Below are 15,285 nucleotides of genomic sequence, written 5' to 3' on the forward strand. Positions count from 1 at the left end.
TTCTTGTTTTTCCTTGTTCTTTTTCGGCGAGCCTTTTCTAACGACGGTATCTGAGGCAGCGTCTCAGCCATCGTTGTCACTTCCGACCCTGCTAACGGGTCATGACGTTCGACGGGTCCGGTCTGTTTATTTACTAGCTTGTTCGTGTCTCTACATTTGGCTTGGCTGGCCAACTCCATCTCCTTTACACTGTCGGTCGGTTGAGTTCGTGCCGACGTAAGTCCAGTTGCTCGGTCCGCGAACTCATTCAACACGATCAACTTCTCACTCACTGTATTTTGCGCCGCGGCTTCCCCTTGGGCTCTAGTGAGATCCGTCCCGGGATGCTCCTCCACTGTATCTCGCGGTCGCTGGGTTGGGGAGGGCTCTATCTTCGGGTTTTCCCCCAAACGTTCTGGATCATTCGGCCCTCGCACCCCGTCGATGTTTCCGATGACGAGGTCGTACAGGGGGGTCGTCATGCATAGAGCCGTAACCCTCCCGCTGAAGTATGGGGTTTCAACCTCAATCTCTGCTTCGGGAAGCATCCGAACTGTACGGTCAATTAAGCAAACCGGTTTCGTTTCGCCAGTTAACTCGCTTTCCCCTACAAAGTTTCTCCGCACGATAACAGTGGAGCTGCCGGTATCTCTTAACACCGTAATCTTTTTGCCCGCAACTTTTCCAGGCAGCGTTGGCATTCCTTTCGTAACACCGGTTGGCTGTTTTGACATTACAGCACCCACAATAGGAATTTTCTCCCCATTCTTCAACTCTACGAATCCATCGGTGACGGCATTATTATCAGATTTCGGTGCCGCTTGCACACAAGATACCTGGTGAGTTTGACTCACTCCGTTCCGACAAGCGTCCGCTTTGTGCCCAGTCTGACCACACTTGAAACATTTTACTGCCGTAGGGCTCGTAAAGATCGTTCGACAGTTTTTCGCGCGATGACCCACTCGGTTGCACAGAAAACATCGCGGAATGCTCTCTGGTGCACGCTTCTTTTCTTCGGGAGCCAATTTCTTCGAATCATTGGGACAATCATTCTTGACCTTGGCCAAATTAGTTCCACCTTGCGCTTCCAAGAATTGATCAGCCAATTCAAGCATTCCTTCAAGTGACTCAGCCTTCCTCTCTTTCAAGTACAGCGACAGGCTCGGGTGGCAACTAGTAAGAAATTGTTCTCTAATTAGGAGCTCTCTAAGCTCATCGTACTCCTGCGCTGTCCCTGAAAGTTCAATCCATCTGTCGAAATAATGGCTAAGTCGGGCGGCATACTGCGTAGCCGTCTCACCATCAGCTGGCTTTCCTGTCCGAAATCTGTCCCGGAATCCTTCCACGGTAAATCTAAATCGCTTCAGCAAAGCAGCTTTCACCTTTGCATAGTTGGCTGCATCGGTCGGCGTCAGCCTACCGTACACACTGAGCGCTTCACCACTCAAGCAAGTACTCAAAGCAGTTGCCCATTGATGTTCCGGCCAATTCTGCCTCCTTGCAATCGTCTCAAATCTGTGAAGGTACGCGTCAAGGTCGTCCTTCCTCTCATCAAACGCTACGAGCAGCTTGCTTGGGTTCAAGCGGAAGCCATGATCTTCCCGTTCGCTGCTTTCAACTCTAGCTTGGACCGGAGTTTCACTTCGCTGTTGCAAACGGAGCCGCTCGAGTTCCATCTCGTGCTGCCGCTGCCGTTCCCTTTCAGCCATCTCCGCTTCTCTTTCCTCTCTCGCCCTTTCGGCTGCCAACTTCTCTCTCTCAAGCTCCAACTTCAATTGTTGCTCTCTTTCTTCCTTCGCCCTTTCAGCGGCCAGCCTTTCTCCCTCCAACTCAGCTGCTTTTTCTTGCTTGGCTCTCTCTTTTTCTTCTTTTTCCTTCTGGGTGACCCACTTCCGTAGTTTGGCGCCAGAAAGCCCCGTCTTCTCACCAAGAGCGACTAACCTTTCGAGATCCATTGTGTCTCGCAAATAAAACCTTGCCGTGTGCAAAAAATATCTGCCTAAATCGGTCTATCGGAACACTCATCTGCACTCGTTAACGAGAACACTGAACAACACACAAAATCGTTCCGATAGCAGTATCATCAACTCGAGGCTCTATCCAACTTCATTAGACACACTGCGCACCAAAAGGTCCTGTCGCGGACGCCAGATTAATTGTCACACCGGTCCCGTTAATTAGGGAGGCGATCGCCGGGCTAATTCCAAGGGCCGAAGTATTGGCCCCCCGAACCGCACCACGAAAGCGTGGTCAATTTAGAAGTGGTCCTTTTCGGCGCGCCAGCGGACGCCGGCTGTGGCCCAAAGAACAAGTCAGAGCCGAGAGTTGATAAACAAAACAAATATTGTATTCTCAAAAATGGCAGATCGAAAACAATACACAAGAATGCACACTCCACAATAGTTACATACAATACGTCACCAAACAAACAACGTACTACACAGTAAAATCAACCACAATTGGAACAACGGACACAGACAACAATACGCACTACAATGCTGTCGCATGTATTGAACAACCAAGACCTTAAAGACTAAAGAGATAGAGAACCTATTCAGTCCAAAGTTCTTGGAACCAAAGTCTAGATGATACTCTTCCGAGAATCACTCACTCAAAGTCCAGCTTTGTTGTCGTTCCGCAGCCCTCGAAGTTTCTCTTCCAGGAAACCTCGCCGAAGTTTCTCTTCCAGGAAACCTCCCGTCTTCAATAGGCCACTCTCCAAGCTTCAAACTTCTTCGCCCAAACACGTCGGCTTCACACACGCAACTGTTGCCACGCGTCCTCGCTCGATAGCGGTAGACACACGCTCTTGCCTGTAGCTCGAGCCTTCACCCCTCAGGTGGAAATCCTCTTCATCTCCTGCTTCGTCCATACGGACAAAACCTTCGCCGACTACACGGCGGGATTCCTACGCACTCTGGCGCTAAATTCCGTCTTCTCCTGATCTCTCATCTCCGCTGCTCGGTTAAATACCTTCCGCGCGACATTCCAGAAAGTTCTCGTCATTTCGTCGGCGCGATACGCAGCGAAGGCTGGAGAGAGGTGCGAGAGTGTACGAGGGCCGTCCCCGACCGATGACTCAACTCGGTATGACCACGCCCCTTTTCTTCTAGAAAAATTGAGTGCTTGCTGGGCCGCCGTTGTGGGGTGAGGAGGTTCGTCGGCGAAGCCACGTTTCCGAGGGGAGAACGTCGCGCGCCCGGGGAGCCTTGGATGTTTGTTTTCTTTATTTTATTTTGACCTCGCGGCGTTTCTCCCACCCGTTATCGCAAAAATTTGGCGGCGCGCCCATTTTTAGCACTCGTTCTGTGACATTTGCGCAATCCCGATACGCCATTTTAAGTGGCTATGAACTATTCATAGGTAAGAATTGAATTCACCGATTTGACTCGACTGGCTATCACCACTGGGTGAAAAGTTATGTTAAATATATAATTACTGCCTTAATTATTGTTTTCACGCATCTAAAGATGTCTTTTGCCACAAGAAAGGCAACCCCGCAAGTAGCACGCAGGTACCTCCTTTCTATAATTTTTACATGTTGGACACATTCCTTGAAACACATTGTATATTCACATTTAGCCTCAAGTTTCTTCATCAGTGCAGTTGCTTTACTTCTGATGATAGTTTCTACGCGCTGTCCCTTTCAGTTTTATTCTCGCTTTCCTTTGTTAGCATAAATCTTTTGCATGCTGATACTTGTCGGGCAACAATTATTGAATCATCCTGCTTTTGCGTGTTGGTTACCTAAATTGTCCTGATATAAAATCCCTTTGCTGAGGTCAGTGGCGTACGGTATGATATTTAGACTAAATAAAACTATAAAGAATTGGTCCATCATTGATCATCGTCATCGCTATTTAAATTCCCGCTTCATGACTTCCGTAGTGGGCAAGAGCAACGTTAGGAGGAGTAAGCAAGTAGGAAGGGACGTACTGGGCTTGAACTGAGAGGTAAGTGCCGTGGTTGTGGCTCAGGCGTAATTTTCTCGTCGTGTGACTTCTCTGGAATGACTGATGAGTTCTGTGCGTGTGGGTTCAAGTTCCTCGCTCTTGGATTTGCGCTGTTTTGTGCTTGCTACCAGTGCCACGACTGAATCAGTTCGACGTTGCTGCATGGCGGTGAGCTGAGTCGAAAGTCAGCCATAGAATCTTTCAGCCGCGTGCTTCATAGAGTGTCGATACATCCACATGCTAGATTTTTAATCTTGTACGCGTCCAAGGGTTGTGCATGCGCTTAGCGCACTGTAGTACTTTGACGACATATCTGTGAGCATAATTCGAAGTAGCGTTTGATTACTTTAACAAACGTATGGACACCCACAGAGTGTTCTTTTTTTATTGCCGTGATGTTATTTATAACGTCGAGATTGCTTGATAACATCGCAATAGCAGTCGTTTTCTACGTGAGAGTGAAAGCATGCGAGCACAGCCAATTAACATGATGTGTTGTGGCTAGCCGGCTCCAATGAAGAAGACGAAGAAATGCAGCATCGCCAAAAAAGAAAACGACTTATCACTCTACACAAAGTATGGCTAGTTTCTCGATGGGGTATAACTTTCTCTTTTCAAATAGAATGCCATGTGCTTCATGTACACAATAATTGCGCGCACTTACGAACGCCTAAAATATACTTCATTTTAACGCTGACAGTCGATGGTGTCATGTTACTCGTTTTGTTAAAACTTCTGTTTACGGAAGTAGCATTTTTTTATTCTTTATTCATACATAACCCCACTTTGCCAGGAGGCGTTACAGCAGGGGGTTTACAGACATGAAAAAAATTACATCTTCATTATCACTAGACACTTGCTCAGACAGCGGAGCGTTTAACTCACCAATAGTTTTCAGAAAAAACGAATCCGCGTACAGGTTAGTCCTGGCCCGGTATGGCGTTGTTTTTTTGTATGTGATCTGTACGTTCAGATATGCAACCTGATTTTATATCGACATCCTATAATCTGCCCTTGTTATTTTTAACGCGAAAGTGTTTTACGCCGTGGTCCACCACGGCTCTGTGACACATTTCTGTCAGGGATATGACGTGAAATATTTATTAATGAATAAAAAAAAACAAGAAGGAAAGGCCCCTCATGGTATAGCATCGAACCAGCGACCTCGTGCTCCACCACTATTCCACACCGCAACCTTTGTCGAACATCTTAACGGCAAGCAATTTATATATATCATGTACCACTGGCTGTCCTCGGAGCTAAGCAACTTCAGCGCATTTTTGGCTACTGTAGCTAGATGGCATGACAGGTGCGCGTTGGACCCGAGCGCTCTAAAGATTGGATCAAGAGCCTAGATGTTATGCTACCTTTAAGTAGCTCCTTAAATGTAGCTTTTACAGTAACTCTAAGGGAGTCTTCACGTACGTGCCGGAAATGGCGTGCACATGAAGGCTACCTATAAAGATCGTTGCGCCGCATCACCTTGCGCGTAGCTGTGCGCGCGCCTCCACATGGCGTGGGTTAAGTGCGTATTGATGTTGTCTAGCGTAATAGCTCACTCATGCGCGCGCTTATCTCGGGATTCAGGTGCTTTCTGTTGTATTTCCACCAGACCTTTTTTTTTTGAAGTTACAGTCGCTATAAAGAGTACGAATGTCACTTCGCTCGTTGCCGCGGCCGCGTTTACAAAAAAAAAGCGTGCTGCTGACACACGAAGTAATAAATGTGACAGTGTTTTGTCCACTCTCGTCCTGTGGATATCTATGCGTTCATTTTGTGCGTTTTTGTTTTCAGTTTTAGAAGCGTGATTTAAGTGTCCAGCTGTGACAATTGTTTGTCCGTGCTCATCTTGTATAAGCCTATTTAATGCGTGCTTTCTGCTTGAGGTGTGGGCTGCAAGTTTCGAGCTGCCTGTCTTTCTTCACGTGGCATTGCAACTTGTTACTGCAGTATTCATTCATTAGGCTTTGTGATGAAACAATGCACTATGAATGCTCAAACACATCTGCGAGGACATGTTTAACTTTCGTATTATACCGATTCCTAAAAAAGAGGGATCAACCACGTTTTTCTGCCCTGTTATCATGTATTTCAATTGGTACCAAATCAACACCAAAATGCTCCGCCATGGTGGTCTAGTGGCTAAAGAACTCGGCTGCTGACCCGTAGGTCGCCAGATCAAATCCCGGCTGTGGCGGCTGCGTTTCCGATGGAGACAGAAATTTCGTAGGCCCGTGTACTCCGATTTCGGAGCACGTTAAAGAACCCCAGGTGGTCGAAATTTCCGGAGCCCTCTACTACGGCGTCTCTCATAATGATATGGTGGTTTCGGGACGTTAAATCCACAAATCAATTAATCAACACCGCAAATCTCACGGGCAATTTTCACAGCGTAAATTAATGGTCGTTACAGAACCTCTGCAGATCCTGCAACAACACGAACGTCCGCAAACTGTTCCATAAATCTGGAAAATAAAAATAAAATCCCGCTGTTTACAGCGGTTTCACGCAAGAAACCTCTGCTCCTTGTGATGTGGTCGTCCCTGTCGTCACCGTCGAAGGAGCCGTTCCTGTTGTACTGGCGCCGGTGGCGGTGAAAATGCTGAGTCGAGGGGAACAAGAGTTTAAGGAGCCCGAGAAGGCCCGCATCTACTCGCAGGAGAGCGTTGCGGTGCGCCTGAACAACCCCGGGCAGCAGGCGTCGAAGACTGCGATGAAAGCGAGGCTGCCAGCGAGCGTGTCTGAAGAAAGCGGTCCTAAAGTGAACGCTAGACCTTCCAAGGTACTTTAAAGTGGTGACATATCAAAAGTGTATTCACAACAGCACGTTTGACAATAAGGGCTACTGGGAAATATTTCAAATATGTCGCGCAGAAGAGTGACCAATAGTACGTGCCATTTAGATTAGCGAAGTTCGATAGCGTATTTCCCTTTCGGGACCAGAAGGTAAAGACAGCGATATTGAAGCCGGTGTAGTATGCCGCTTGACGAGATCGCTGCCTTTTTATAGAAACCAGCAAACGTGATGGAACAAAAAGATTTTAACTTGAGATGCTAAGTACGCCGCAGGTCAGTGCTTTTGGGCGTGGCTGTGTACGGCGTCAATGAAATTTTGTGGTTTTACGCGCATGAAAGAAGGCGTGGTTAGAAGGCAAGATGTGTTAGGGGACCATGCACTAATTTTGACCAGTGATATCGTGACATTCAAGCGGGTGCGCAGGCTTTATTCAGTGGAGGGGGGGGGGGGAATGGTGCGGTTAACAATAGCGTTCCCACCACTTCTTATGTCTATTTAATCCCATTAAGGCTTTCATGAGCAAAGCGCAGCGCAAAGACGAAAAATTATGGCGGAGGGTTCAGCTTCTTACTGTTTTCTGCACGTGACAGTGCAAACTAAAAAAAAGTATTTCGAGTTACAGTTTTGCTACAAAAGGACGTTTTTGTACATCCATGTATAATTGCAAAACGTGGGTCTATGACTAAGCATAGTGAGTGTGTTAAAAAAAGTATCCCGTACAACAGCTCGTTACACCTGTTCTTCACCACAGGAAGTCGTCTGTAGCAGTCCCGGAAGAACGACTCTGGTTCGAGCCACTGATTTGTTCGTGATCCGGCACTTTCCGGCCACAGGGAAGGATCGCATCGCCACAAGTGCAGCTGAAAAAAGGACGAACCACGGCAAGCGTTGTATGTACTGATGTAACATGGTGCACGTTTAGCATTATTGAAAAACAAAAGAACTTGCATATCGCACCTTTTCTCGTTCGGTGTTTCGAAAGATGACCCCGATTAGGGAGATTCGCGCTTGGCCTCATCTCTCAAACGACCACCGCGGTGTCCCGCTGGGAATTACTGTAGGAAAAATACGAGCCAGAATAGTAGGGGACCAACAAAGCTATAGTATATTATTTCACAGTGAAAGATGTTTTAAGATGACAACGTGGGTCACGTGTGCGCCGTAGTTGTTCGCCACCACCACCGGTGTCCATAACAACTAGGGCACGAAAAAAAAAAAAAACACGCCAAGAACACAGAGGCGTTCCAACCCGGAACCCCATCCTGGAAGCCCAGTATTATACCACTGGGTTACTTCGGTGCTTGGAAATCCTTTGCAATCTGGCCTTAGGCAGGCTTGATGTCAGCAATCGTGTTAACAAATCGCGTTAATATCAAGAGTCGCATTGAAGGTTTATTACTCATATTTGTTCCCACTTATTTACTCCAATTGACGCGATTACTTCCACCCTTGAAATGCGTGCGGCAGGTATCCCGCCACGTGCAGTGTGCGGATAGCGCGTGTACAGCTGCTGCATAACGTCAGCTGGAACCAGGGATATTGTATTATGCTTTTTCGATAGTCCCAAAAGGAGAAGTTGAGTGGAGCTTCATTTTAAGAAGTGACTGGAAAAAAATAACACACACAAAGTTTTATCTTTCAGTTTTCTTTGATCTTTGAAAGGGTCCCGTATTGCACGTTGCTAGTGCTTTATATGGCATTATCATGACATCGAAGTACAACGAAGTGTGACGAATGGTTGTAGAACAAAAAAAATGATTGAAAGGCTTTTAGGCTCAAGCCCATTCTGGCATTTGAAGATGGTATATACCCAAATTACCTCAGCCCATTTTTTCTAAGCCTGTGACGGTGCCGCTTCAATTATTTGGAATAGCATACGCAGATCAGCCTTCTGTGATTTATATATTCTATTTGCTTACTCATGGCGCCTTCAAAGTATCCGAACTCAGCCAACTGCACAGTGATTAGGTATCAATGCCGGCGTCTTTGATAACAGATCCATCAGCACCTTGGAAGAAGAAGTGACAAGTATGCCTGGTGATTTCAGTGACCGTGCACGTGAGCACGAGACATGTTCCCGTGCTTATGTTTTGCGGTCGAGATATCAAGCTTTCACTTTCGGTAACTTCGCCTATACACTTTATTTCATGATATCACCCTAACGACCGCTTTTAATGAAATAAATATGCAGTGATTAGCACGTATATACGATAAAGGACAAGAATTTTGTTGAGACTCAGGTTTACAGATTGTCCAGAAATCGCGAATCACTTTGCGATGGCAGCATTAACGTGGCGCGGGACGTTCAAGTCCTTGTCAGGTTTGGGAAAAGATGAGACTTTATTTGTTACAGTTAGTGCTTGAGGATAAGTAACTTGAACTTGACGGCTGGCACGCGTGGATGCGCACGTGTTGTTAGGTTGGGGAGGGGGCGGGGTATGGTGTGTTTCTTGGCGCTTTTTCTCGAAACCTATCTGAAGGCGTATATCGGATGTTCGTCTAACAGCCAGGACGACGTGCCGCCGATGAGCTTACCGGGAGCGACGAGCGAAGATGACCACTTCCACCGGAACCGACACGGAGAGAGACCAGGCAGAGTCGACGCGGGGGGATTCGCATGTTTGTACCTGGGAAGCTGGCCCGGTTCACAAACAAGCGGCCGCCTCCGGTGTGTTAGCGGAGCCGCCTGTTGGTAAGTTAAGCTTTGCGTACAGCGTACGGGTGGACGAAAAGACAAAGAACCTACGAATATGACTGCTGACTTCCAACTTGTTCCTTATTTCGAATGACATACATAAATATGTACACCAGATACTATACGCCTCAAACTCCAACAAAGTAGCTAATCATAGAATGTGAGATAGTCTATAAATCTACAAAAACGCAAGAAAAACATACTAATCCGGTGAAGTACACATGTGTGACTTTAGAAAAGCCGCTTCCTTTTGTGTTGGTGCAGTTGGTATCTTTCAGCATTGTAAGAAAGTTGTATATAGAATATAATGTGTACAGGGCAACTCAACTCAAAAATTTACTGGTTTTACAAGGAAAGATCCTCAAAAAAAAAAAACGAATGGTAATAAGGCCTGAGCACACGTACCCGTTGCAGCGCGCCGGCGCGTCACAAGAGTCAAGGATAACTCCACTAGTGTCACGTCACTCCAGCACCTTCCAGGCCTTCCACGGCACACCAGCGGAACGCCGAGTGGCGTCACTGCTCCTCGGAAATGCGCGGCGCGGCTTTCGATAAGCCAGGTGAAACTGCTCAACCTCGGCCAGTGTAGTTCATGCTACAAAAAAAAAAATGTCACAGCTTTGTCGCTAAGGCGAAGAAATGCACGTTTTAGCAACCGATTGGAAGGACACGTGCAGAATGGCAAGCAGATCGAAACGTGACCGGCGCTTTTCACGCACAAATGACGCACGAATCGTACTCACAGGTACAAAGGACTGGTAATAAGCGTCTAAGTTGTTACTTCGCTGCGTCTGAAAAGCGCACCCTTTTCGCAAACGGAGACTGTGCGATGATTGCAGTGACCTTTGTGCGCCCCGTAACTACAAAAGAATCATTCCAGTGCAAGCCCAACGTCAGCCAAGGCGTATGATCCTCCGCACCCTGAGATAGAGGCGTGCGAGAGATCGTCCCCTCTCCTCCTCTCCGCGGGCTGAAGTACGCGTGAGAGATGAGAGCCGCCGCGCGATCATTGCGCCATCTTGCTGATAATGCTGAAAACACGATAGCCGCCCCCCCCCCCCCGTTATACCCGCCAAGAGCGGTAAGTTGTACATATAGCTTGTCCCGTATAAATAGCCACCTAGGAGGTACCCCTCGGTGGCTCTCATGCTCAGTCGGTAGAACATGAGACTCTTCAAAAAAAAAACACCCTCGGTGGCTCAGTGGTTAACGCCTCGCATTCACGATACGGAGATCCCACGCTTGATTCCGTGCACCGAAGTTTTTTTTCTCTGATTTTTCTCTTTCTTGCGTTTTCATATATATAGATACGCATACATATACGGTGCATGACATTGACGCCGACGCCCACGTCTACGCCGGCAGCGAAATCCAGCCGAGTGTGTCCATATGATCGCATTAAAAAATATGGGACGAAGGCACATGCAAGTTGGGCCGCTAGCGGAAGGTCCATGCGGTTGACCTCACTGGTCTTCAGGTACGAAGTTCGCAGAATAAATCTTCATTTTTTCTTTCTCTTTGATAAGGTTGATGCTATTATTGATAAATTGCCCGAAATAGTTTCAAAAGGTCTAGTTTGTAAAGGTGGGCAGTTTAAGTTAAAAGCACAGATAATGCACTACTTCTATTTCCACTCTTTACAGGGAAGCAGCGGGCAGTATACGAGAAGCGTGCCGTGGTCGAGCCCCCGGTGACACGTGCAGATGGCGGAGGCGCCGTCCACGCTGCTCCCGAAAAGATTGCGAAGACGTCCGGCTGCCGTCAGCCGGTGGAAGACGCGGCGTTCTCTCACAGAGACCACATGCTGACCGCGGTGGTCGGTGGAGGTCTCATGCTAGGCAGTCTACTCATTGCCATACTGCTTCTCCTGGTGGTCAGCCACCGCGACAAGAACGCCGCCAGTGTTGCCACATCGCAGGAGGCTAAGTGAGTCCTCTGTTGACTTGTGCCTCCCACGACGTTCGTGCACGCTTTTATAGGCATCTGAAAGAAAACAGGACGAATGACGGAACACAATAAAGAAAAAATGAGTGTGGCGAGCTCCACTTTGCGAACAATGTCGAAATAGCGAAGCTGATATGCGCCCCGTGTTCATGAGGCTTACCTTCACGCATATTTGTGTGCCTCTTTTTGATTTATTTTTTTACCCAGTCTCGTCACTGGCCCTCTTAGCGCACTTCTTATTGGTTCACCTTTCCCACTGAAGCTCGTCATTGCCGCTCTTAGTGCACTTCTTATTGGTTCAGCCTTCACACCGAGCTTCGTTATTACCTCACTTAGCGCACTTCTTTTTGTTTCAACCTTTCCACCGAGGCTCGACATTAACCCGCTTAGCGCACTTCTTATCGGTTCACCTTTCCCACTGAAGCTCGTCATTGCCGCTCTTAGTGCACTTCTTATTGGTTCAGCCTTTACACCGAGCCTCGTTATTGCCCCACTTAGCGCACTTCTTCTTGTTTCAACCTTTCCACCGAGGTTCGACATTAACCCGCTTAGCGCACTTCTTATCGGTTCACCTTTCCCACTGAAGCTCGTCTTTGCCGCTCTTAGTGCACTTCTTATTGGTTCAGCCTTCACACCGAGCTTTGTTATTACCCCACTTAGAGCACTTCTTTTTGTTTCAACCTTTCCACCGAGGCTCGACATTAACCCGCTTAGCGTATTTCTTATTGGTTCACACTTTCCAACGGTCCTCGTTAGTACACCTCTTAGCACACTTTTTATTGGTTCAGCCTTCCCACCAAACTTCTTCACTACCCCTCTTAGTGCACTTAATTCCTTTTGGTTCCCTTTATTCCCCGGAGCCTCTTTACTTCAATTGTTAGCGTACTTCTTATTCGTTCAGCCTTTCCACCAAGCCTCATTACTACACCTCTTAGCGCACTTCTTATTGGTTCAGCCTTCCCACCATGCTCTTCGCTACACCTCTTGGTGCATATTTGAATAGTTCAGCCTTTCCAGCCAGCTTCGTCACTATCCCTCTTAGCGCGCATGTCTTCGCAGCTTTAGTCAAGTTCAAAAGTTTGTGCAAAAAGTAAACTACCTGTAAACAACCAGTAAACAACTTGGAATTACCTAAAAAAACACACTCATATTGACACTCGCATCCACTTGGGAACACACCCCACACACTGCGCTCCTGTGTGGGTTGTATTCCTGGGTGGATGCTTGTTTGAAGTTGTGTTCTTCGAGAGAATTCGAAGGTGCGCTAAATTTGTTCATTATGACGAGCTACTAATTACATCCACAAGTTTTGATAAGTTTTCATTGAACTTCGCAAAGCCTGGCAAAGCGAGGCTGGTTGAACTGCTTCTGGTCGTGGTGTAGCGCGGTAATCAAAGCTCCGACAGCGATGAGAAAAAAGCTTGTTTGACCGAATAAGCGGCAACCATGGATGCAGATTACGCTCAAAGCATTAAGACTACGGATGTGTTGAAATCGCTGTCTCTGTGTCACGTGTTAGGAAGCGTAGCCGTTTCTACGGCTGCTGCTCGGCGGTGGCTTTACTGTTTTTAGCACAGGCACAGGACAGCAGGCACGCCTTTTAACGGACGTCTTATGGCCTTCAACGTACTTGAGGACGACGCAGACGAAAGTGAAAAAGGGGGACAAACCCCAGCGCGATTGGCAACTGAATGTTTATTGGAAACATTCAACTAGTTGCGAGTCAGTGCTGCTGTTTGCACACCTTTTTTGCTTACGTGCACGTCCTTGTTGTGCTGTTTTGTCAAAAAAAGCTCAACTACGGTTTCCAACTATAGCCCAGCTTTCAATTCTTCAGTCACTGCTATGTGTCTTACTGCTGTCGTTAACTGCTTTGCTGTTATAGAAGAAGTAAGCATAGCTATGCATAGGACAACAATGGGTGGAAAAGAGAAATGACGGCGAGGAGAAAAGTGAGGTGGTGAGAGGGTAAATCGCAGCTAATTATCACACAGTGAGCTTTCTCTTGTAAGAGCACAGGTTGAACTAATATTTCAGAATAACGTACTTGTGAGAAAATTCCTGGTGTTCTTGATATAAGGTGTACGCCAAAACCTTTCAGCCAAGCCATTTTCCGAATAGTCAATCCTTTAGTTTAACGAATTGTATCCATGCACTCAAACTCATTCTAAAGATCAAATAACGTTTGCTCAATGCACACTGGCATAGCCTATGTGTACCATCTCCAAACCTTCTTTCAATCGGAGGTGCGCAAACATCGCTCGTGCGTGCAGCACTACTGAGGCAAAGCAGCAGTGTGAGAGACACTCTTTAGTATCCGCCCAGTCCTATCATAATTGGGAATTGTTTATACGGTTTGTCCGAAAACAAAAGAACATGAGTGTGACAAAGAAGTGGTAATGCTGAAACACGTTCAAGCCATGTATCCCCAGCCGAGGCTGTAGGATACATTAGAAAGTTGAGGAACTTCGTGTCACAGAACCAAGCTGTGTCACAAGCAGTGCACAGAAAAGTAAGCTCTGAACAACTTTGTATCTTGTAGAATTCCCAATAAAACATTTGATGGAGTGGTATAAACTTTGACCAGGAATGAATGTTGCTAAAACATGTGTTTATATCAGTTGCTGAGGAAGTATAGGCTTATCAACTTTCGTCTTTTTACTTCGCAGAAAAACCACACCCATCAAGGCTGACTGGCAACCTTCGTCAGGGAAGGCTTACGGAGAGATAAATTCCTCGCAAAACGAGCAAACGGGCCCGAAGCGCCAACAGCAGCACTCGAAGAATCGCACCAACACTGAGCTATCCACGCTATCAACTACTAGTCAGCACGAATATGGCGACTAAACACATTTGGGGTAAATTACGGTTCCCACTTATACAGAACGCTTTGTAACAAGTGTGTTGCCTGCTAGCGTCAAATAAATTGTTATGCTTATGTAGAACTTTTGATACTCTTCCCGAAATTTTTTCACACACACACACACACACACACACACACACACACACACACACACACACACACACACACACACACACACACAAAACACGGTGCCATAATTTAACGCAGATAAAGCGAGCCTGTCGGGCGGTTCGGTTTTGCTTGCCTTGGGAAAGTGGATGGCAGATATTCAATAATACTGTTTGTCTTAGTTTAGGCAAGGCTGCCAAGAAGTCTACACACTCCAGCTACACGCCGCAACATGGCACCTAAGGTATTGTACTTAAACCATGACCTCCACGATCGGCTCTGGCAACGTGTCAATCACGGAGGCTTGATATATCATAGCACGCAGACGCAGCTCGGTGCCATCGAGGCATTAGGTGCGAATGCCAATATGTGGATCAATGAATGGATGCTAGGAGAGTCCCCTTCGTAATAGAGCGGTGACCTTTACGCCGTGAATTTCGACACACACACACACACACACACACACACACACACACACACACACACACACACACACAAAATGTTTAAAGGTGGCCTTAATTATGCCTTAGGTATTCCAGTTACATAGGTGTCGCTACAGCAAAAAAAATTAACAGCCCGACTCTTGGACTTCCACGGCACAATTACCTTATGTTTTTCATCTTTTGTTTTGCCCTTTCTCTCTACCTTATCACCAACAAACTAGACGTGATCTAAACGGCAACCTCATCACATCAAAGTCTTATAATGTATACGGAGAAAGATCAATTGAATTCAGTGGCACAAACATCTACTATATTTGACCTCTTAACCCTTTGTGGGGCAGTAAAACTAGTAGTTCCCACTTTCTTTTTTGCTACGTTCTAGCTCTTTAGGCAAAAACTTCCTAATGTATTGCTTTCAAACATTCAGTACATCCATGTGGATGTTCTAGAAAGCTATTTTGGTAGTTTCTTTGCTGATACTCGCAAGGAGACAGCGCATACAC

The 15,285-nt window shown here is 46.8% G+C and overlaps 1 protein-coding gene across 1 annotated transcript; it reads left to right on the forward strand.

Annotated features, from left to right (window-relative positions):
- The first annotated feature begins 6,445 nt into the window (after positions 1-6,445).
- Positions 6,446-14,221, forward strand: LOC142764967 (uncharacterized). The gene is made up of 5 exons (XM_075865514.1): positions 6,446-6,714; positions 7,481-7,619; positions 9,236-9,421; positions 11,068-11,350; positions 14,038-14,221. Exons 3-5 carry the CDS (start codon positions 9,283-9,285, stop codon positions 14,213-14,215), a joined length of 600 nt encoding a protein of 199 aa, XP_075721629.1. The 5' UTR covers positions 6,446-6,714; positions 7,481-7,619; positions 9,236-9,282; the 3' UTR covers positions 14,216-14,221.
- Positions 14,222-15,285: the final 1,064 nt, after the last annotated feature.

The sequence above is a fragment of the Rhipicephalus microplus genome, chromosome 6 (assembly GCF_043290135.1).
Source record: "Rhipicephalus microplus isolate Deutch F79 chromosome 6, USDA_Rmic, whole genome shotgun sequence".
NCBI lineage: Eukaryota > Metazoa > Arthropoda > Arachnida > Ixodida > Ixodidae > Rhipicephalus > Rhipicephalus microplus.